At 40.0% G+C, this 23,301-nt stretch overlaps 1 protein-coding gene across 2 annotated transcripts in view; it reads left to right on the top strand.

Moving 5' to 3' along the window:
- The window catches only part of LOC119741038 (ATP-binding cassette sub-family C member 9-like), a 47,090-nt gene extending 24,389 nt beyond the window's left edge, over positions 1-22,701 (top strand). The window contains exons 17-31 of one of the 2 annotated variants that reach the window (XM_038216636.1): positions 823-1,046; positions 2,795-2,964; positions 3,590-3,659; positions 4,301-4,458; positions 5,079-5,171; positions 7,480-7,582; positions 8,799-8,912; positions 9,831-9,942; positions 11,933-12,060; positions 14,987-15,065; positions 15,409-15,517; positions 17,680-17,780; positions 18,662-18,795; positions 19,919-19,981; positions 20,764-22,701. In XM_038216636.1, the coding sequence (XP_038072564.1) occupies positions 823-1,046; positions 2,795-2,964; positions 3,590-3,659; positions 4,301-4,458; positions 5,079-5,171; positions 7,480-7,582; positions 8,799-8,912; positions 9,831-9,942; positions 11,933-12,060; positions 14,987-15,065; positions 15,409-15,517; positions 17,680-17,780; positions 18,662-18,795; positions 19,919-19,981; positions 20,764-20,925 (1,820 nt within the window). In that variant the 3' untranslated portion in view covers positions 20,926-22,701. Of the gene's footprint in view, positions 1-810; positions 1,047-2,794; positions 2,965-3,589; positions 3,660-4,300; positions 4,459-5,078; positions 5,172-7,479; positions 7,583-8,798; positions 8,913-9,830; positions 9,943-11,932; positions 12,061-14,986; positions 15,066-15,408; positions 15,518-17,679; positions 17,781-18,661; positions 18,796-19,918; positions 19,982-20,763 lie in introns of both variants that reach the window. The other variant, XM_038216635.1, reaches the window with a different exon arrangement.
- Positions 22,702-23,301: the final 600 nt, after the last annotated feature.

Genomic DNA, 23,301 nt, shown 5'->3' with positions numbered 1-23,301 from the left:
AAGTTATACACTTTTGAATGTGACATATTAAGAAATCCACCGACGTTTAGTTATTAAATTATTTGTTCTCAAACTTCAAATTGACTGCCAGCCAATAATTTGGCTCTCGCTGAGCAGGTTTTTTGTGCACAGAATGAAAGCCTTTTTTTCAGAGGGTTAGACGCCCAAAATTGGAATAAAGTAGTTTTTTCTTTAAAGCAAAACAAACCAGTTTAAACATTTGAAAAGTTGAAAAAAGAAAATGACTGGAGCGGGGCTTGAACCTGCGATTTTCGGATAACCATTCTGGATAACCATTCCGGTGCTCTTACCAACTGAGCTATCCAGCCCTATGTTGGCAGTTCCCCAATAATTAGTCAATGTCTTTTTTCAGGGAGCGCTAGTCAGAAGCCATAAACCCCGGATGCCGTACAGCCAGGAATCACGCCCAAAGTCATGAAAAAAACGGGTATCACTCAGAGAGGATATGGCTATTTATTTAACAAATATTTCAAATGAAGGTTCAAGCCTCGCTCCAGTCAATTTTTTGTGCAACTTTCTGATTGTTACAGTTCACCTAGTCCTAGTCAGTTTCCCGTTGTGGTTCAATTGAAAAGTTGTTACGAGAGAAAAAAATATTAAGAGCACGGGGTATGCATCTTTAAGATAAGCTTTAATTGGCTGTGGCTTTCAGTATGCATCTTTAAGATAAGCTTTAATTGGCTGTGGCTTTCAGTTTATACATCTGCCTATGGAATCGGCTGAAGCCGCTCTCCATATAGTATGACACTGCTAAGCCATTGCCAATTCATTCTGACACGACCTTTTCAGACTGCATTTCAGACACAAGCAGCCAACAGGATAAGCATGAACCATCTGGCCAGCTTGTCAAAGACGAAGAGCGCAAGTACGGCAGTGTGTCCCACAGGGTGTATCTGTACCTGATCCGTGTGATTGGTTGGCCCCTTCTGGCATGGATAGTTGCTCTGTTTGTCTTCAATGGCTGCCTGATAGGCAAGGCCTTCAAGTTGGCTGAGTGGAGTGAAGCTGGCATAGCAGATACAAATGTAAGCTTACCTTGAATTGAATTGAACTGAAATGGTTTATTGCATAAAAATTGTCATCGCGGCAATATGCTGAATTTAGACAATTCACAAAAAGTGTTATTATCCTAAAATCACATGTTATAATACCTTACTAATGAATTAAAAGACTCCTTTTACATGTAGTAGTACGAAAATAAGGAATAAAAGACGAGAGAAATTATCATGTAAAAAAAGTAATAAGTATACATGTATACAGAAATAAGAATGACATTATTAAGAAACATGGGATATATTTAAACACTATTTGTAAAACAAAAATAAAAAAAATTACCAGGGAACACTAGGTACAAAAGCTCAGGTGAGATTAGAGACCCAAAAGTAGATTGAGAATTTTGCTTGTTCATATGGAACCAGATTCCACACAATATATTTTACATTTGTCACTTATTATTTCTTTCAAATAAAGAAAGTTTCGTCTCCTCATTTGACAATTCCCTTAGGTTGCCATTGTGCAAGATTTTGTGTGTATGGAGATGCACTGTCAGAAGTTCTCCCAAAAAGTCATTTTGTAAATTTTCTAATTATTATTATTATTCTGGTTTATTAAAGCCACTATCGCAGCCCGAAAGCTGAATTGAAATGGCATTACAATGAAAAACTTTAAAACTAGTAAACATTCAGTATAAAAAGCACTTTATAATTAGGAAGAAGTAAAAAAGATTAAATAAATGTTATAAGAAGAATCTGAGACTGTTGTATCATACAAATATAAAACACACGAACAAGCAAAAATAACTGGGGATGGTAAGGGGAATTGAAGGGATAGGGCAGGGATTGAAGGGGCGGGAGAGATGGGTAGGGGATTGTGGGAGGAAGAGGGGGGGGGGGGCTTCTTTGGTTAGGCAGCCAACTACGGAATACATCGGACTGCATTAAGGATTTAGTGAATTTTAAACATGTATGTTCATGTCTTTGCTGAAGTTCTTGCACACCACAAGCTTGGAGTGCCTGCTGGTAGGAGGAATATTTGCTAGTATTATTCTAGAAATATTCTTGTTTGACTGAGATATCAAATCAAAATCAGCTGAAATTTAGTCATGAAATGATACTTTCATTTTATTGCACACAAGACATGCACAGTGTGAAATGAAATTCATTTTGTGTAATGTTAGGATAAATCTTTTTAGTTGAAATTGATACATTTCTGTTGGCTGCCCTTGAAACAAAATGGCACTCAATGTTTATTAGAAAGGTTTCGCAAGCGAACGCATACAGTTAGTGCACTGGCGAGGTCATCAGTTTGTGGTGGTCTTGTGACATCATATGCACCTCGCTATTCGCTACGGGTGTTCATGGAACACGGCATCGTCGGCATGGATATGTCGCTCGCTTCGCGTCAGTGTGAAACACATAGTACTTGGTCAATGTTCACTTTCTTCTCTGTTAATTTATTTAATCATGCATGATTTGAATAAAAAGAGAATGAATTTCTGTACATACTGGTATATGTGCCATATGTCTGTGATTCAAAGCAGGATTAGCTGCAGATATATGAGACTTTCATCGGATGCTGTCATTTGGATTTAATAGCAACAGTCATGATAACTAAGCATATGCGTACAAAATAATGGAATGCTCGATAACGGTTACGAAAAGCAAAACGTATGCATACATACATGACATATATCTGTAAAGATGGAATCTCTCTATTGAGAAAAGCAGATCTATAGCCTCATACATTTTTTTTATTTTTGGGGGGTATTTTACAGACTACTGTACCTGCTCAGACAAGCTATTACATCATGGGATATACTGCCTGGTCAGCTGGCTGTGTGACAGCTGTCATCATATCTGATGTCGCCCGCACCAGTGCTGCATACTTTGCAACCAGGAATCTCTTCCAAAAACTTCTGAATAATGTTATACATCTTCCATTGAGGTAAATAGCTTAAGCCCCAAAAAACCTGGTTTCCCTACCTGCCCTATTCTACCCTAATGTTTTTATGGGAAAAATGAGGGGGAAAAAACACCCAAGACCATCGATGACTACCTTTAACCCTTGACTACACGATATGATCGTCCACAAAAAAATTTGCAAAAAAATAAAAAATAAAAAAACCTACCTAGCTACCCTATTTTCGAATACCATGTACTCGGAAGCAGAAGTATTTTTTGTGCCTTATGCACTGACTTAACTACAATCGATGTGATTGTATTGCAAAGTTAAGATATACAAATTGCACAAATGAGAAACCCACGCAAAACAAACTGGATTACTTGAGATTTTTTTATCAAATCAAATACAGTAAGGCTCCTTTTTTTTCAGGAGAAATCTTTTAAAGAACTGATGTGATCTCTGGACATTGTAAGACGTGATAAGAAATATATATTCACTGTCAAAATGTTATGGTATTTTAAAATTCATTTGTATTTACAACTCAGTGGCTCATGACCTTATATATTTGTATTGCTTAGTTCTTGTTTGCCTATATTTTATGTAAATTTCTATGGGTCGCACAGAATTTTTTTGTTCTTACATACCCATCTGAATTTTTTTCCTGCAGGTTTTTTGATACGACTCCAACTGGCCGAATTCTGAATCGATTTTCGAGTGATACAAACAGCATAGACCAAGTACGTATTCCTAGAGGAAACATGTCTCCTTACCGAATTAGTTTGTAGTGAGGCTGGAAAGAACCTTTGCCCCGTGAAGGACCTGTAATTTGTTGGCTTTTCTCGCTCACTCCCTTGTGTTGGGTCAACAGTTAATTTTGCTAACTTAGACATGAACAAAAAAAGCCAAAGTTTACTGTTATTCAAGATTAATGGCAAACTTGCTGCCCTTCCTTTTTTAAGTTGCATGAATGTAACCATTTTGTCCCAACTGGACGTAATAAATCGCTGGAAATTCCGCCGAGCGTCGATGTGGGCGCTGCTATCTTTAAATGTATCTCCGTAAACAAACTGCTCACAATAACCTGCAGCGCACCCCGGCCAGACGGAGAGCCGCTGGCAGCGGCTCAAACTAGGGTCAGAGGTTATACGATATAAATTATGTAGATATGGCCCACGTCATGGGGATACCCTGTTTATTCACAGCGGCGTCACCGAGCCGCTGCCAGCGGCTTTCCGTACGACCTGTACAATTTGTGTGTGCTGCTGTCAGCAGCTTGCCGTAGCGAAAGAGTTAAGCATCCCTTTAATTTTCCAATATCATAATGATCAGCAAAATGAAAAAGACAGGTAAGATAATAATATGTACTTTTTCTTCACAGTATCTTTTTCAAAATCTGGATGCGGTTTTATTCAACGCGATTGAGGGACTGTTCTTCATCATTTTGGATAGCATCGTAGCGCCAGCGTACCTGATAGCCATCATACCTCTAGCAATCATCCATTTCCTCATAGTCAGGTTCTTTCTGGCTTCCTCAAGGTAACGGGTTCCATCTCCTGCTTCTGCTCCTAGTCCCTTGTCTCTAAGACTAACTGTTACTTCTGGTTCCATGGATCAAAGACTGACTACAACTTCTGTTTCCTTGGATCAGAGACTAACTACAAAGACTAACTACAGAGTTGTCGTTATGGCCTTTGCTGGTCAAATGGCAGACCCATCACAAGTCCTGCAAACAACATACCTGCAAACAACATACCTGCAAACCACCGAGTCAATTTTTCAAGTTTACGGTCGACAAAAACATGGCCGACTTGCTGTGATACATGAATCATACACTTACCAAACTACTGACTGCGCTGCGAATGTGTCGACCGTCTCCGAAAATGCACTCTCCGTTGAAACCGCTAATTAAGTGGCGCACTGTATTGGGAATCACCCAAATTACTTATTTATGGTATCATCATCACTCTCCATCCAGCTCTTTCAATCTACATTTAGCCATGTTTGTTTATTTGTCTGTCAGGCTGCTTGTTCAGCTGTTCCTGTAAATGTTGGTTTGTTTGTCTATCTTTAATTTCTCTCTGAGTCTTTCAGTGTATTAATGTATTTTCTGTGTCTCAATGTATTGTGTCCTATATTTGTTTGCTTTCTTTTGTTAGAGAAATCAAGAGAATGGAAAGCATATCCAGATCCCCAGTACTAGCATATTTCACACAGACCCTGGATGGTCTTCCAACAATCAGAGCATATGGGTAAGTCACACCTATTTAAGACTTGGGTTCCAGATTTGCGCGGAACTAAATCATTCCAAAGATTGGAACTAAGTTTGATGTTGGAAACTGTCATCAGAAGCAACTACATCTGCAAGTCATTGAGAGATTATTATTTGTCCCGTGGACACGAGTGGAACATGAAGTAATGTATCACATCTGTGTCCCACATACAACGAGGTCGAAGTATGTGGGTGCAAGATGCACTACATTTTCCGTGTTCCGCGAGTGCGAGCGGGATAACAAAGTTGTCTTCAGGCAAACTTGGCGTACAGTAAAGCTGGAACACGTACGCGGTACACGAACCATTCAGCAGTTGTTCTATTACAACTGCGTGCAGGAGGAATGGTACGTGCATCATGGAATAGCTCAATACGCAGAGTGCGATACGGACCGTGCGATTAGGTATAATATCACACTGTTGTTGCCACGGATCGACCAATCAGGATCAAGGAATCAACTTTGCTTGAAGATAATGACAGGTGCAGTCATTCAGCCTGACTGTAGAGTCTTGTCAGTGAACAATTGACACATGAAGTAAACCTTTCTCAATTGTTTTTATCTGGGTCTATATTATTAATATTATTTATTTATTTGACCTCAAACAAAATACAGACAGTGATACAGAACCAAAAAAATACACAGAAAGTAGCTGCAAAAAATAACAAAAAGAATGTATTAAACTTGCATGTTTTTGTTTTTTTAATGGAAATACCCATAATCCTGAAAAGAAGGGCATGCACTTTGAGCCACTCTTAAACTATTAATTTGTGGTGACCCAGGAAAATCAGTTTAATATTGGTGTAGTGGCTGCATTAGCAGAGCTAGAGCTGTATGGGCTCCGTGCATCAACAAAAGAGGGCGCCCTTTTACCTAGCAAACTGCAATGGGCGGGATACTACGTTTCGCTGGTCGACGCGCGCGCACCGTTCCTTGTGTGTGACGCTCGTACACCAGGGGATTTGTAGTATGTATAATAGACGCAGTGGCCGCGCTTCGCCGTGGCAAAATATTGCAGTCAGGCATGATGGCGTTGTCCAGTTACCCCCAACTGAACTTTCTTTGCCGGTGAGGGGGTACTTGTGAACAGAGCGGATAAGAAGACAACTGTTAGTTTGACAAGAGGCGATGTGTGAAGCACAATTGATCAATCAAAATCAATCCGAAGAGTCTGCATAAGTGTTTATTTGTAATTGGTGGCGTTTTTAAAACCTTACCTTCATCTCAGCTTTGGTTTCAACTCAAGCATGCGCAGCAGAATCATTCATGAATTATTCATGTGTTAACCAAAAGAAAATACTTTGGCTTCATAAAGTACAGGATTTAATGCTCTTTCAGCAGATCATGGCAACAATCGCCCAAGTTAGCTAGCTTAAGACAGAGATGAAGCGGAGGATTACAAAAAAAAAACCATGTGTCTAAATATAATGAAGGGATGAATAGACTGGTACCAGTCCTTTCTTTTTATTCAAGACTTAACAAGAGTTTGACCTCTTTAATTACCGTACTTGTTCGTGTGCATGTTACTGCAGTCATTGCATTCCTTGGATTTTCCTAAATTGCCAACAATGCTTTATATTTCTTATCACTTATGATGAAATGTGACTTGGGCACAAATCTATATTTATGTACAGTCTTGTACCAAAATGATGCAACTATTTCTGTGTGAATGCCTCGTGCATTCAGAATGGAAGTAGAAACAAAAGCCAGAATGATTTCTGGACATGTTGTGCTAAAGTAACCTATATTCTCCCACTGATTCAAGATACAGGGCACCAAAAAAAAGTCTCTGGTTTCTTTCTTCGGGAAATTCAAGACAACAATCAGAGAAAGCGGTAATGTCAGACCATACAGCGACATCGACCTCGTGCATGAGCTGCTGCGGGCTGGTCATTAGTCTGCTCCCTTACATTTGCGCTAATTAAAAAGTGTTTACAGGTTCCAGATACACGACCATCGCTCCCTCAGTCTGGCTTCCAGACGCACAATTACAAAATTACATCACCGTCTGCAAACGGTGCCCGACCAAATTAAGTGCAAAATATATGGGAGAACAAGAGGCCACATACTCGATCGTAACCCCATCTAAAACACATTAAAGTTGTGCAGCAGCAGGATTCCAGTCAAACCAGTGAGTTTGGCGGTTTTGAGACATCATCTTACATTGAAAAAAAAAAAGTTTTATTTTTGCCGACACGCACGGCTACGGTGATGCGCATGCATGGAGACCAGAAACCGGAGGCTCTTCTTTGTTTGGCCTAAAAGTTTTTTCTTTTCTTTTCTTTCAAAGCTACCAAAAACATTTCCTGGCTAGTCTTCTCTCCAAGGTCAATGAGAACTGCACAGCATACCTTTACCTACAGACAAGTAACCTGTGGCTCAACATCTGGCTGGTAAGTGAGTCCATTGTATTCTTGACATCTATAAAATCAGTTTCGATCAGTATGTATGAATGGGAATAAATGTGTACTTGGCTGGTACTAAACACTATGTTTGAGACAGTTTGGAGTTTGGACGCTGACTTTTGTCTCGGGTCATTATCAGCATCCAGACTCCAAACCGGTCTTAAGCATAGTGTTTAAAACCAGCCAAGCACACATTTATATCCTAGTGCCCTGTTTCAAACGTTCTTCAAAATACGATGGCCTGGTCCATATTCTTTGGATATGGCTTGCAAACACATACACCTGTGGAAGCAGTTGAAGCCACTTCCCATAGACATGTGTAGTACCACTAGCTATAGCCAAGTAATTAACCAGTGCTGTATTTCAACTGCGCGCTTTTTCTCCCGTGTCCCTGTTACATATGATGCTCATGTCAAGGGAATTTCCCAAGATGAGAAATACGCAAGGCACGTGACGGCTGCACAGTACACCTGCATGCGTCATGCATAATACGTGTATCGGAAGTGGACTCCATTTACGTCCATGGGTGGACTCCGTGCAATGAGAATTTTTTGGAACGAACTGAAAAGGCAACTCCATCACCAAGTGTGGCCACGGAGTCAAGCGGAGTTGTTCCAAATTCTTCAGTGGATTTGGTATATATTTCATCAGATCCTTGCCAATCTGTTGATGTCAATGAGCCGGCGGTGCCAAGCTGTAATAAATGCTGAGAGAGCTTTTACTCGGCATTAACTTTTTTGTCACTTTTGCGAAACTAGTGACGTCAACATTTATCGTCCTTCTGGGACTCATGAACGCTGATTGTTTTAATGAAACAAGAATTGTCTCAATAAAATAAAACCATCCGAGACACAGATATGAATTTTATTGAAATATTTTATTGGTTTACTTGACAAAAAAAGAGAAACTCAATTTGTTATTAATTTATAAAGTTGGTTACGGGTACCGGATTCCGTAATCTGGAACCGGTTTCTGACATCAACTGTCGGGGAATCGGGTACCAGGTTCCGATGCACAGCCCTGTCTCCAAAAGAAACTGTAGAAAGCAAATGACCTGCCAAACAGATAACAAATAGTTTGAAGTCAATTTTAATGACACTTGCATGGCAAATCACACAGGCCAAGTGTAGCAGGGACACAAGCATGTCACACGTTTGGCCCCACACATTTACGGGCCGACCTGTTTCGGTTCTTTTCTCGATAGGACATTTTGGGAACTTGTATGGTCTTGGCTGCTGGTGTTGCAGCTTTGCTGGCATCCTCCTTTGATGGAGTGTCGGCAAGCCTAGTTGGTCTGGCCATTGCGATAGCTGTAAAGGTATGGCAGTTTTCTCATAAACAACGCACACATTTACATTTTTTTATAAAAGGAGAAATTGTTATAATTATTAATATTATTTTATTTCTGGTAATGAAACCAAGGATTCCTCAAAAGCGCCCTAGGCACTGTAGCTCACAAGCCTGAAGAAACCTGTAGACAGGAGACAATGAAGAGAAATTGCAGTTTTAGAGGTGGGAGGAAAAGCCCAGCAGAATATTCTGGGGAAAACCCATGGAATCAGGTAGGGACTGAAAACCAATCCACATGTGGGCCAGGCAGGAAACGAACCCGGGTCACAGCGGTGGAAGGCGGGGAAAGTACTGCTACGCCAACCTGATGCTCCAATGGCATTGCGCACAAAGTTGCATTCCCGATGCTAGTGTTCACCCTTAAAAATGACGTTTTTATTATTAAAGTTTCTTCTTTTGTAGAAATACAAACGTTTTTCAACTTTGAAAAAGACATTGAACTGAGTAATCTGCCCATGTATAGTTTTGATAGATATTAATTACAACTTTAGTATTATTTGCTACCCCGCAATAATTCAGGTGGTTCCTTTGTGTATTAGAGACACGCAAAAAAAGCCAAAACTCATTTCATTGTTTTTTTTTATGCTATTGTACTTGAAATGTATGCCAGACTGAAATCCTTGAGTCAGTATGTAGATACACACCACTATCCAGTCAAGTGTTCTCCAGCGGTGAAGCGGCGCAAAATGGATCCTCCCCCCTAGAAACAGCCAAGGATGTATCATCCCCAACATCATAGTGCTTTATTTTAATTCCATCTAATAAGTATAATTAATCCCATACAAAAACATTCAAACATTAGAGTGTTATCACTGAAATACAGTTTGCATTTCTAGAAATGCTCAAGACATTCTTCTACTCCAATCTTCTGGTTTTTATTTTGCAGAATTCCAGTGTGATAGGCTACTTGGCAAAGTTCTGCGGAGAGCTGGAGATCCGAATGAACGCCGTGGAGAGAATTGAGCATTACACTTGCCTTCCAACGGAGAAATATCAAGGTTTGTGGTGTCATTAACTAGCCCTCCGGGGTATTTTGGCAAAACAAATCCCTGCCAAAGGCAACAACAAACAACACTTGTCAAAGGGAATAGTCCTGCCAGTGTAACAATCAGTGGCGTAAATCCGTGTCCGCGAGTGGGAGGGGGGGGGAATGGGGGATGGCCATATGGCAAAATCCCAAAACTGCCCAGCCATGGAAATTTGAATTATAGGTTGGGGGGGAGGGGGGCTGGACACCCACGTTACACTAGGGGGTGCTGTTCATGATACAAATGTAAGGGTTGCGCACTTGACCTTACAAACAGTGCATTGTAAGCTTTTGTAATGTTCTCCATTTTCCAAAACTATTTAATGAATTGGACCATTGGAGATTTAAAAGATAACCTCAAATTGATCATTTTTGGTTTATCACAACAAAAATCTGGGGAAATGATCCAATGGGCAATCCCACAGTTAATAGTGGGGCATATATCCTTCCCCCCCCCCCCGTCACCCCCCCCCCCCCCCAGGATTTACGCCATGATAACAGTGTCCAACAGGTCAACTATCCTATTGGTCAAACAGCATCAGAGTTTGAGGCTGCCAGCCACAACAGGACCAACAGTGGCATTATTTAAAGCCATAGTCCATCATTTGCAGCTATCCAAAAAGTAACTGGCGTAATTATTGTTGAAAAACATACTTGGTTGAAAGATAGTAAGGGGACTAAACTCCCTGTGAAATTATTCTTTCTGGCAAGCTGTCATTTTGAGGAAATCAACAAAAGAAGGCCTTTCCAACGGTGCTTCTTAAGACGCACCGTAGGAAATTTAAATTAGTAGTTCGTCTTGTTATTTGGCGAAGCGCGCGCAAGCATTGACACGACGCACACACGCGCGCGGTTGCTATAATGCGTTGGATCAGTGCGCGACATCGCGTAGCTGCAATCGGTTCAGTGAGAACTTGTTTGGGACGCTGAATTCAGGCCCAATTCAAAACATGATTCAGCAATTTTTGATTTGAAATTGAGATCCTAAAATGCTGTTTTTCTCGGAATATACAGCTGGAGCTGAGCTGAAACTTCAGGTTAGTTGTTCATTACCCTTCTTTAGATTTGAGCACTATTGTTGCTTCAAACGAACAAAATGCACAAATTACAAATGATGGACTATACCTTTACTATGGGACTATCTCTCAGTGTCTCAGAAATGGCAGTTTATATGCTTGGGTTGACTGGCCAATTCCCACAGACTTGTACACCTGCTGTACTCTGTTGCACCTGGCAGGGTTAATGAAGGACTGTCGCAAAATGTTAGTATTGATATTACTCACCGAAAGAATCCTGGAAATGAAACAGAATCTAGAAAATCTTATCATGACCTTTTTGCTTTATATAATTTTTTTGGCTTTATTTATTTTGTGGCAAGTGAAATATAGAAGGAAATGACAACAGTTTTAATATTTCCAACCAAAATTATATACTTATGTCATTTTAGTGAGACTTTTTACTAACCTAAACAGCTGATGTATCGGCTTACAAATGTGCCAAACAGCAAGCTAAGATGTCATCTCGAAATCAAAGAAACTTTTGAAATATTCGGGCATGTCAAAGACAATTAAACCTGTCTTCAAAGAGTGAGAAGTATAGACCTTTCTTTCGATGTAAGCAGTGATCGCCATTTTGTATGGACTGCCACAAGGGCATAAATTGAAGCCACTGGTGGCAACAGAATTTGCCAGAGATTACAGATTAACCACCTGATTGTGTAGGAGTGAGGCTTTTTTGTTAAGTCTTTGGTAGGTTTTGGTGCTTATTTTGTATTTTCAGCCCTCCACTGATGTGTTTAGAAACATTAACAACTATTCTTTATTTGTGGAACATTGCCATTCCATTGTTGGCCAAAATTCCAACCACGAATTGGCAAAGAAAGTTCTAAGTTTTTGTTTTACTCCATTTTATTAAATGTTTGGGGTATTTTTTGTTTGCCTTACATTCTCATGTAACCTCAGGCATAGAACCAGCCAGTGATTGGCCTTCTAGTGGAGGGATAGAGTTCAATCAGCTTTCAGCACGCTATGACATCACCCTGCAGCCAGTCCTGAATAAAATTGATCTGCGTATTGAACCAGGAAAAAAGGTAAGAAAAAGTGAGGAGAGTTCTCTGTTAAGAAAGAGGTGCGGGGGGGGGGGGGGGGGGGGGGGGGGGGGGGGGGGGGGGGGGGGGGCATGAAAAGGAATAAACATAAGAGTTTGTTGCAGTACTTGTATTACTTTATAAGTTTGTAGATTTTACAGTGTAATAATACATTGCATTTATTCACTGAAGAATTCGTTAAACAATTGAGAGCTCAGGGGGTTTAAGGAGGTACAGGGAGTAATAGGCGGGGCGGCTTTTGGGGGTGGTAGACTGTGGGCTTAATGCACGAACAAGAGATGGTGCCTTTTTACCACTTTTGAGAGCTCCATGGACGGGACACACAGTGCAAGCACACTTGACTAATTTTAGACATTGTCAGCGAACAGACAAGAACATGGCTTAGACAACTGGGCGGAATAGCTTGACTTTCTGCTGCCTCAAACGAAAGAAGACGAATTTTAGACTGAATGTGCATAAAGCCACAGCGTCTGCGTGAGTGTCGGGCATCGTCAGTAATGCGTTCCAATGTCACTCCAAGTGGTCTCCCCCAACTCTCCCTCCCTTACCGTTGAGGGGGTACTTTTGCACGGAACCATAATGGGTTATCTTAAAAGAAGTTCATCAGGCTGGTAAAATTTCAACTTTGTAAATGAATTTTATGTAAACACAGCCAATTACGTACATAGTTTCGTTTACGTTTCGACTAGTTTCACTAGTCATCCTCAGAACGAAGCACCACCAGTCAGTTGGTGGCGCTGTTTCCTGTTGCGGCCATTAGATGGTGGTCTGGCCGCTTGAGGATGAAGACTAGTGAAACTAGTTGAAACGTAAACGAAACTACGCAAGTAATTGGCTGTGCTTATAGAAATTCATTTACAAAGTCATAATGGGTGAACTAAAATGCAACCACGAAAACACTGCCATATTAACCAGAGTAGTTCAGTTAATCAGAAGTCCATTATGCGTCCTTCACAAGTCAATCACTAGCCATCCAGTCTCAATATAAGTTGCAGGCTAGTCCAATGAACATGGACAAATGCATTCGTTTGTCACTGTTCATTGCCTCTTATATGGGATATGAGTTGTGATTGAAATTATTGTTGACCTGTGACTATCTCTATAGTTAGGATCATCTTTACTATAGGTGGTGCCAATGTAATCGTCGTAATCGTCACAATCCAAATTGGACTTATTCATGACTTACAGATTCCTACCCCTGTGCTTTTCGAGTCCGACTAAATTTTTTTTTTAATCTTAAAATTAATGTGGCCTGACGTTGCGAACTTAGCAAGTTCTTCTTCAGAGGCTAAAACAGAAATCATAAATTTTTTTTGAGTTGCTATTTTTCAAGCGATATACAGGTTATTCAGTTTGAATGAAAAATCAAAAGAAAAGTTTATTTAGATATTTTTGTACAAAATTCAAATTATCTGTGGCCTGACAATAATTTGGTTCTCGCAGGATAGGTTCATTTGTGTGCAAAATAAGGCCTTTTTTACAGAATTGGACAAAAGGTTTTGTTTTCATCAAAACAAAACACATAAAGTCAATTTCTGTGTTAACGTAAAATTGGAAATTCATCAGGAGAAAAATCTAGGTTTTTATTATTTTTTTATGAGCATCTTTAATGTTCAAGAAAGTTTTTTAAGGAGTGGATTATTTTTAATCTGTTATTTTGACACAAATAGAAAACGAATTTCTTCATATTTTTATGTGGGGACTTAAACCGGTAATACACGGTGACCAATAAAAATGCATCCCAAATGGTAGGACCAATTAAATGAAGTTTTGCCTGTAGCACTCTCACAATCTAGGATAAGAACGCCCGATCAATGAGCTTTCTTTTAGTATAAGAATCATTCAAATCACTCACAGACTTTTTAAGTTAGAGCTTTTTGAACACCATTCCGTGGATCACAAAAAGGTACGTGTTCTTTCAGCCAAACGAAAACAATTATACATGCATTTTCCTATGAGAATTGTTTTCGTTTTACTGAAAGAACACGCACTCAGAAATGAGTCTTACCTTTTGGGGTGCGTTGTTTTTACTCACCCTGTACATGTGCATGTATTAGCACTACATTGTATTATTCCCTGATGATTCACAACACCATATATAGTGCTTGGGCAGATTGTGGTGGAAAAGAGACTTTTAGGGCCCTTTGAGGCGCAACGAGGACTTAACCCCTACCTGCAGCCACTGTCATTTAACTTCACTGATATCAAATGCTAAGACAAGATAAGTTTGGCGTAGCACCATGTGAATAAATCTCTGTTGTGAGTATGTGTGGTTCTGAAAAGAACCAGAGGGACTCAACGTTTCGAACAGTATGCTCTGCCCGTCGTCAGGAGAATGAGGGATTCCAACGATGATGCGATGTTATAAGGATGGGTGCAGTGAGGCGTGAGAAGGATGCAAACTGGTGAAGCTCGAAACCGGTGAAGCTGAGAAGGATGCAAGTTGACTGAAGGATGCTGGTTTACTGGAACGTATTAGTACACAGTGAGGGGGCAAAGGGGAAGGAGCTCAGGGTATCGGTGACCCATAGGCGAGAACTGAACCTAAGTTCACGTCTCACTGCACCCATCCTTATAACATCGCATCATCGTTGGAATCCCTCATTCTCCTGACGACGGGCAGAGCATACTTTTCAAAACGTTGAGTCCCTCTGGTTCCTTTCAGAACCACAGATACTCACAAAAGAGATTTATTCACATGGTGCTACTGCAAACTTATCTTGTCTTAGTATCTTTCCACCATGCAAATCTTCAAATCTCATGATATAAAATAACAAAATGCAAAGAAAGGCATCCTCCCCCCTCCCCTTTCAAAAAAGAAAGCAAGATGTTGCTTTCAAAAAAGAAAGAATGAGATATTGCCAGTATGGCTGGGTTAATTCTGTGCAATTCCCATTTGTTTCTCAAGATTGGAATCTGTGGAAGGACAGGGAGTGGAAAATCCTCGCTGACTCTGGCTCTGCTTCAGCTGATTGACACTCATGAGGGTAAGCATGCACATGGATCATCAGTAGGCAAATCTGAGCGTGTTATTTACCCCCTGAATACAGGTCAAAATGGGAGATCTTTTGCCATTAGGGTCATTTTCACTGCGATGAAACTTCCCGAGTGATTGTGAGTAAAAAAATCACTTGGGTGGGACCTGCATTACAAGCGTACTAAACCCCAACTTGGAGTTACATCACCCCAATGCAAATTCCATCTTATGAATAATCATAGAGTTACTGTGTTCCCACAATGTGACCACAAGCTGTACTTGCAAGCTGTAATGGAACTTACCCCATGTAAGTACCCTATCAATTTAATGGCTGCTTCACTTGCCTTCTCCAGGATCCCTTATTATTGATGGACTGGATGTTTCTCATGTGTCTCTAAGCGCCCTGCGTCAACAGATGTCAATCATTCCTCAGGACCCGGTTCTGTTTACTGGAACAATCAGGTATGAGCGGGCAGATCGGCCACCATGAATTTTTAAAAAAAAAGGGTCTAAAAAATACAGAGTTTTAGAACCATGTATTTTGCTGGAGAAAAAAAATTGCACAACAGCAACCTCTTTTTTGAGGGTGTTTAAAAAGATGAAAATACATAAGATATTCTGTCAGGAAATCTGCCTGTCCAATTCAGAAATCCAAGAACATGCGTTCCAGTCAATTTTCAATGGAATATGGTCGAACTGTTTGTTTGGACTGAACATGCATTGAACAGCAGAATTCTACCCACTTGTTGCAGCTCTGTTGAAGCTACCGGTACGCGGTAGGGCCACAACCGATTGTGGCATTGCGTGAAGCCTCATTCTGAAGGTGCATAAAGCCTTATCTGAAATTTTATAACCTTGCCATGGAATTATCCTCAAGATACTGAGACTTCATGATGCAGAGTTGTTACAAATTGATGTATCCCGGTATTTTGTAAATAGCCAATGTATTGAACTGGCAGCTGCTTTCTGGTCGTGGACCACAGATGATCGCTATCCGCTCCATTCTCAAGTACCCCCTCACCGGCAATGAAAGTTCAGTTGGGGGTGACCGGATGACGCCGTCTTGCCTGACTGCAATGTTTTGCTGCGGCGAGGCGCGGCCACTGCGTGTACATGTACATACTACAAATCCCCTGGTGCACGTGCGTCGCACACAAGGAATGGTGCGCACGTCAACCGGCGCAATGTAGTGTCCCACCCATGGGACGTCGTTGCTAGGTAAAAGGGTGCCCTCTTTTGTTTGCGCACAGAGCCCATAGTCCCTGTCTTTTCAACGTGATTGAAACAATCGTCTTTGATTAAAACATGATCCTTCTTTTTGTGAGCTCTCCAGCTTCCCTCGGTTTCATGTCATTCCCTTCCTGATGGTTTCTTACACTAGTTCCATATGCTATGGCAAGCTGAGTTTCATTTTGTGATTTTGCAATGCTATGTTTGGCTTCATGACCACCCTTTAAGAACTTTTCAAGACCATTTCCAAGCTCTCCTCCTCATTAACACCTACCCAATCGGTTTGTACACGGAAACGGGATTGGTCTTCATACTTCTTTTGACCATCCATTTCACACAGTGCAACATTGCCTTTCAGGCATCGGTGCGAATTTTTTTCCCCTTTGTCGTTTAAACTTGGCCGTGTATTTACTTTATCGGCACTATCAACTTTTTTGTCAGCATGGTTAAGAAGAGCATTAGTCTCGCTATTGTTTCTCCAACCCAGGGGTGTGAAATCTCAGCTTTAAAGCTGATTTCAGCTTTTTTTTGTTTGGGATTTCAGCTTTTTTCCCTCACTTGCTGTGTACAAAAGTATAGGAGATTTCCAAAGTTCAGCTTTTTTACACCTTTTCCAGTTGTTTTCAGCTATTTTTATCAGTGGTCACTCACACCCCTGCCAACCATAGTGCAACTTCCATGCCAGTTCTTCTTTGGATTCCTCACTCATAATGGTCGTGCAAAAGGGTAATTGCATAACCAAGTTGACTTTTTGTGGGTAATAAGATCGTACCTGATCTTTTTCAAAGAGTTGTAGAACACTTTCGACGTTTACCCTGCCACTATTGCAAGGACGAGCCCTTCATCATTGTGAAATGGAGACTTTTCAGAAGTTGACGAACATCTCCAAACAATTTTGAGCCTCAATCATGTTGTAGAACTCTTTGTGACCTGTGTTCTGTATGGACGTTGTTCAGCAGCTCAGCTTTGGTTGATGAATTTTTTCTTTCCAGAATACGCTTCGAAATGTACCAAATAATTTTGAGCCTCTATCATGTTGTAGAACACTTTGTGACCTGTGTTCTGTATGGACGTCGTACAGCAGCTCAGCTTTGGTTGATGAATCTTTTCTTTCCAGAATACGCTTCGAAATTACCAAATAAAGGCCTCAACAACTGTTACTACATGCCTGTAAGATGTGGCTTTGAACGTGTACATGTATATTGTAGCAATGGAATGTCAAATTGCAATACTCCTTTTTTTTTCAGAATCAACAACTAACACATTTTTCATACCCTTGCAGTTTTGTTGGATGTTTTGCAAGAACATGTCAAAAACAGGGTGGATATTCACATTAAGATTAGTTGAATCAATTTATGTTTGTTTGGTTTTTTTTTCATCAAATTTTTATGAAGGAAAAACCTGGACCCAACTGGCAAGATGGCAGATGGGGATTTGTGGGAGGCACTGCAGATAGCCCAGGTCAAAGGATTGGTGTCGGACCTAGGTGGATTAGGTTGGTGAAACAAAATTAGAGGAAGACATTCAGCCAGTTTGGTAGTAACTGCAGGGGTGCACATCAATATTTCATGTTTTCCCTTTTTAAAATTACTGTTTTTCTTTTTGCAAGTCACTGTATGCATGCAAAATCATAGCGAGTACCAACAAAATTAACCAACAATTCTTGTTCAATGTTTTTTAGACACTAGACAGCATCATGTTTCAATGTTTCAAGGTATCTTGTATGATTCAACATTTTTTTCCTAACAACATTTTTGGTCATGCGTTTGATTGCGTGAAAAATAATTGCAACTGCAGCTTCGTTAACCATGTACATATGAACCTCATAGTGTATTCATCCTGCTGTGTTTATCCATAAAAATTCAGATCATGTTGTGCACATGTGCACTTAGAATCCACAACTGGCTTATTCTCAAAACTCTTGTACATGTATAATAGATGTGCCTTTATCTATCTAACTTTGAATAACTTTGTGTAAATTAGTGGTGTTCATTTACCGGTAGTGTGGGAACCAGGTACCCTATTGAAGTAAAACGCGGGTAGCCGTAAAAGAAACCCAACCCACAATTAAAACCCCAGAAGTTGCTGTTCAGATTGTTCGTAAAGGTCCGCACGATGCGCATCGGTGCAGCAAGATATAAGTGTAATCAGTGTAATCTGCAACTTCCGCGAGCATCATCTGGCGCGTGTTATAAATGTACATAAATGTTCAAATAATAAAAAAACTAAAAACGTTGCGATGAAAAGTTAACACTCGTTTGAGATGTCCAAATGGGGCTTGATGTTAAATTGATGTTTGGTGTTTAAATGATGCTTAATGCTCAAATAATCTCTGTTCATTAGTATTTTCTTGTGCTCATTTTCTTGTGGTGGCAGATTTTCAGGTGTCTGAAGGGGGTGAGAATTTCTCTGTTGGGCAGCGGCAGTTGTTTTGTCTTGCTCGAGCCTTCCTCCGCAAATCCCGCATCCTCATCATGGATGAAGCCACAGCATCAGTTGATCTTGAGATGGTTAGTATTTGATAGCTGTGAGTGAACATTGAGTTTCCTGACCTAGAAAGCATGAATGTCAGTCCATGTGACCTTCTCTTATCGGCAGTGTTATCCTCTCCTTAAGTACCCCCTCAACGGCATGTAAGGGAGAGTTGGAGGAGACCGGCTAAAGAGAATTTCTAAGCCATTGCCGACAATGCCTCACGCTCACTCAAGAACGCCATAGCCTTGTGCACATTCAGAATAAAGTTAGTCACGCATTGTTTTCCAACATACACGCGCCCGAACAAGCGTACGTGGTGTGTCCCCACCACACGGGGCTCTCAGAGGTGGTAAAAAAGCGCCCTCTCTTTTTGGTGCACGGAGCTCATAGTCGAGTCCATCACAAGTCTGGTAACAAGTAAATTTCAAGTTAATTCCCAAGTCCAGTCACAAATAACGGTGGATGAACAATAACAAAGGAATGTCTTGACTTGAGGCTGGATTACTTGGGATTGACTTGTGATGACTTGTGATTGACTTGTGAGGACTTGTTATGGACCTGTGATTGACTTGTGAGGACTTTAAATGACTTGTGGTGACTTGTGGTGACTTGTGATTGACTTGTGAGGACTTGTTATGGACCTGTGATTGACTTGTGAGGACTTTAAATGACTTGTGGTGACTTGTGATTGACTTGTGAGGACTTGTTATGGACCTGTGATTGACTTGTGAGGACTTTAAATGACTTGTGGTGACTTGTGGTGACTTGTGATTGACTTGTGAGGACTTGTTATGGACCTGTGATTGACTTGTGAGGACTTTAAATGACTTGTGGTGACTTGTGATTGACTTGTGAGGACTTGTTATGGACCTGTGATTGACTTGTGAGGACTTTAAATGACTTGTGGTGACTTGTGGTGACTTGTGATTGACTTGTGAGGACTTGTTATGGACCTGTGATTGACTTGTGAGGACTTTAAATGACTTGTGGTGACTTGTGATTGACTTGTGAGTTCGTCTTTGATTGACTTGTGAGGACTTTCAACGTGATAGACTGTGAGTGACTAGTGATGATTGTGATGTACCTGTGATGGACTTCTGACAAAACTACTTATCGGTGAGGTCAATAAAAAATATTCTTGTTCTATTTGTTTTACAGGACAAGACTCTGCAGCAGGTAGTGGTGGAAGCATTCAAGGATCGAACAGTTTTGATTGTAGCCGTAAGTTCCACACTTTTTGGAGAGAAAACTTCCAAAATCTGAGTTGGCTACAGACGATAAGGCTTATACTTAGAAACCTTCAAGCACACAATAGCTTATAATTAATTGTTACATTTCACATAGATTACTTTTTGTTTTTTCTTAATTTCAATAACCAGTTTAAAGGGAAGATACAACATTTTCAAACATCAAAAAACGATATGATCAAATTATCACGAAATACCTTACTGGATTGTTAGGGACTGACAATCTAAAGCATCCTTTAAAATCTTGGCTCCTGGTGTGCTGACATTTTCAAGAAAAAATGTATTTTTCCAACGCTGGTCGGCTGACCAGCGTTGGAGAAAACTTGCTTTTTTCAAAAACTATTCATGACTTTTCTTTGCAATTGATTACACACCTGTGAAGGGGTACAAGCCAGTGCTAGACTATTCTATGACCTTGCAATTCCCCAATGTGTTTTAATTGCTCCGTTCATCTTAAGTGGGGTCAGGGAACCAGACTACAAGAACATGGTTGGTTTTCTTGGTTTTCCAGCATCTACAAGCCCAAAAGTGAAACAAGTCAGTTTAACAATATTTTCTATAACGTACTAATCCTCCAAATCCATTTATTTCTGAAAATTGCAGCAAAAGCAAATGTTGTACATTTCCTTCAATGTTTTTATCGTGAATTCCCTGAAGAAAAAAAAACAATCACTTCTTTTTCTTGGTTCGTGTAAAGAAGAGATGATAACAAATTTTCTGTTTTATCGGGGTTTTTTTTCTTGTCTTCCTCTTCAGCACCGAGTTGAGACCATCATGAACTGCGACACCATCTTGGTCATGAGCAACGGTGAGATCACAGAGATGGGAACTCCTGAGCAGCTGCTAGCAACGCCAGAGGGAGAGTTTGCTGCCCTCGTCCAGGCCAGAGCAGGCATGGCTAGGTCACATGACAGCTGACCATGCTGTCAGGTGATGAGATCTGGTCACATGATTGGATCACACAATGGACCGTTGTCTGCATTTGGCCGTAAGCCCCACCCACCGTTAGTAAGAGTACATTCCTCACAGTACTTGTGACTGGGTTTGACTGATAAACACAGTCACCTGACCGAAAATCATGATCTAATTGGTCCATGCACACTGCTTGATTGACTGACAGCATGGGTCCATTCGAGCCATGTTTGGAATTACCTGTGAAGGACTATCTTAGTCCTGTCACATGATCTTATTATCAGTTATCAGGTCACATGCAAGGGTGATCTGATCAGGTGGTATGATCAGGTGACTTGATCATGACCAGATTGTACCAGATCACACTGTAACTTAGAAACAAAGTCTTCCAAATCAACTCATAATTATTTTTCTTAAATCAGGTGATTTGATCAGATGACCAGATTGTATCAGGTGACACTGAAACAGAGAAACAAAGTCTTCCAATTCAACTGATAGTCATTTTCTTAAAATCAGGTGACTTGATCAGATGACCAGATAGTATCAGGTGACACTGTAACAGAGAAACAAAGTCTTCCAATTCCAGTCATAATCATTTTTCTTAAGATAACTTCCACAGAGTACACATTACACTAATGGATCATAATAGAGACACTTTGCAGTAACAGCTGTACAGTGTGAGTCAAAAAGAAATGACTGAGTTAGAAAAAAAAAACACTAAAAGATATGTGGCTTGCTCCATTGAATATAAAGAACAAAGGAATAAAGTACATGGTAGTCACTAATAACTGTGATTTGCTTGTACTCTATTCACAAGTTATTTCTATTTTAATAGAAACACCATGACATTCAGTTGTCCACCACTGATCACTGATGCATACCCTTTAAATACAATGAACAAAAAGTTGCATAGGGAAACTAACAAAACTCACCAATCAGGAAAAAAAATTGATTTATTCCTCATATATACACACACAAGTAAAAAAAAAAAACCCAAAAAATCTGAAATAAAACTAATGCATCAGTCGTGACTCAAATTAATATAATCTGTATTTGAATGCCTGTGTGTAATCTCTGGTTCTCACTAAGCTGAACAACTTCAAAATAGCATTCCATGGACAGCTGTATAAATGGCACCATTTTTGGAGTGCCATGCCATATTTACATGTCCTGCCTCGGATGTGTTCCATGCGTAAAAAATTGTTTGTTTTTCAGTATTAAGATAACTATTCACACCTACAGCTGTGCCGAACAGTGTGAAATGTCCACATCCAATCCAGATGACCTACTCCAAAAACTGATGCTCACAAAGTTCAGATTAGTATGCAGTGACATTTGCAAAGTGTCTAAACACGACCACATGTATGCTGCCATCCAGGGTCATGATCCTTCCCTCGATTCCCATATTTCACATGCCATCCTAGGCCATGCCTAAAATACTGGGCCATGGCTGGGGCGTATTTTTTTTTCCAGGAGTGTTGGGGCCAAGTCATGCATAATTCAGTTTTCCTTTGATCATTGCAAGACACTTATAGGTTCTCGTTCGCTTTTTTCCGCGTAAATTAAAAGTATCTCAACGATAAATTTAGAAAAGAAAAATAGTCGACGCAGTGCTGAACCACAAAGCAATATATAAAGATTTCTATCATAATTTACACAGAGTTATAATGCTCGTTTTATATATTTTAATCTGTTTGGAGAGTAAACAATATATATTATTAAATATATAAAGTGTTGGATTTAAAGTTCTATGTACAATGTACGTTGTTTAATAATATATGTTTAATTTCATTTAGATTTTTATTATTTTTAATCACATGCGTTTTGCTTTTTCTTCTTCAGTATTGTGTTTTCTTTATGCTGCTTTACTTCATTGAAATCTAATTTTTAGTTTTTAACTAAATAAAAATGTTTTATATTATGGTGACAAACTAAATCAAATTTGCTTTATGCATTTGTATGGAAAATGTTGATATGTGCATTTAATGTTAACTGGACATATAGAGCAGTTAAAATTAGGTTTTTGCCCTTCAGCGACGTATTATCACTGTATACCTCCGGAGTGAAAGTTGGGAAAAAATCACTCGGTGGGATTCGAGTATACAGTGTTTAAACGTCGGTGAAGGGCAAAACCTAATTTGATTTACATCACCCCGACGCAAAATTCCGTCTTATGAATATAGAGCACTTGATTTTTGTAATTGTTTCTTTGCATTAATTTTAATTACACAGTGGGAACAGTGTGGAAATGAAGGTACAAATTAAAAGACTGTAAAGGCTGGATAAATCCATCATAAATGTGGGGGAAATATGTGCAAATATTTCCACCGACATAACAACATTTCTGTGATTTGGCAGCAAAATACATTCCTGAAATTAGTC

The sequence above is a fragment of the Patiria miniata genome, unplaced genomic scaffold (genome assembly GCF_015706575.1).
Source record: "Patiria miniata isolate m_02_andy unplaced genomic scaffold, ASM1570657v1 HiC_scaffold_5, whole genome shotgun sequence".
Taxonomy (NCBI): domain Eukaryota; kingdom Metazoa; phylum Echinodermata; class Asteroidea; order Valvatida; family Asterinidae; genus Patiria; species Patiria miniata.
Note: the sequence above shows the minus strand (reverse complement) of the source record. Positions and strands in the feature narration are given on the sequence as shown.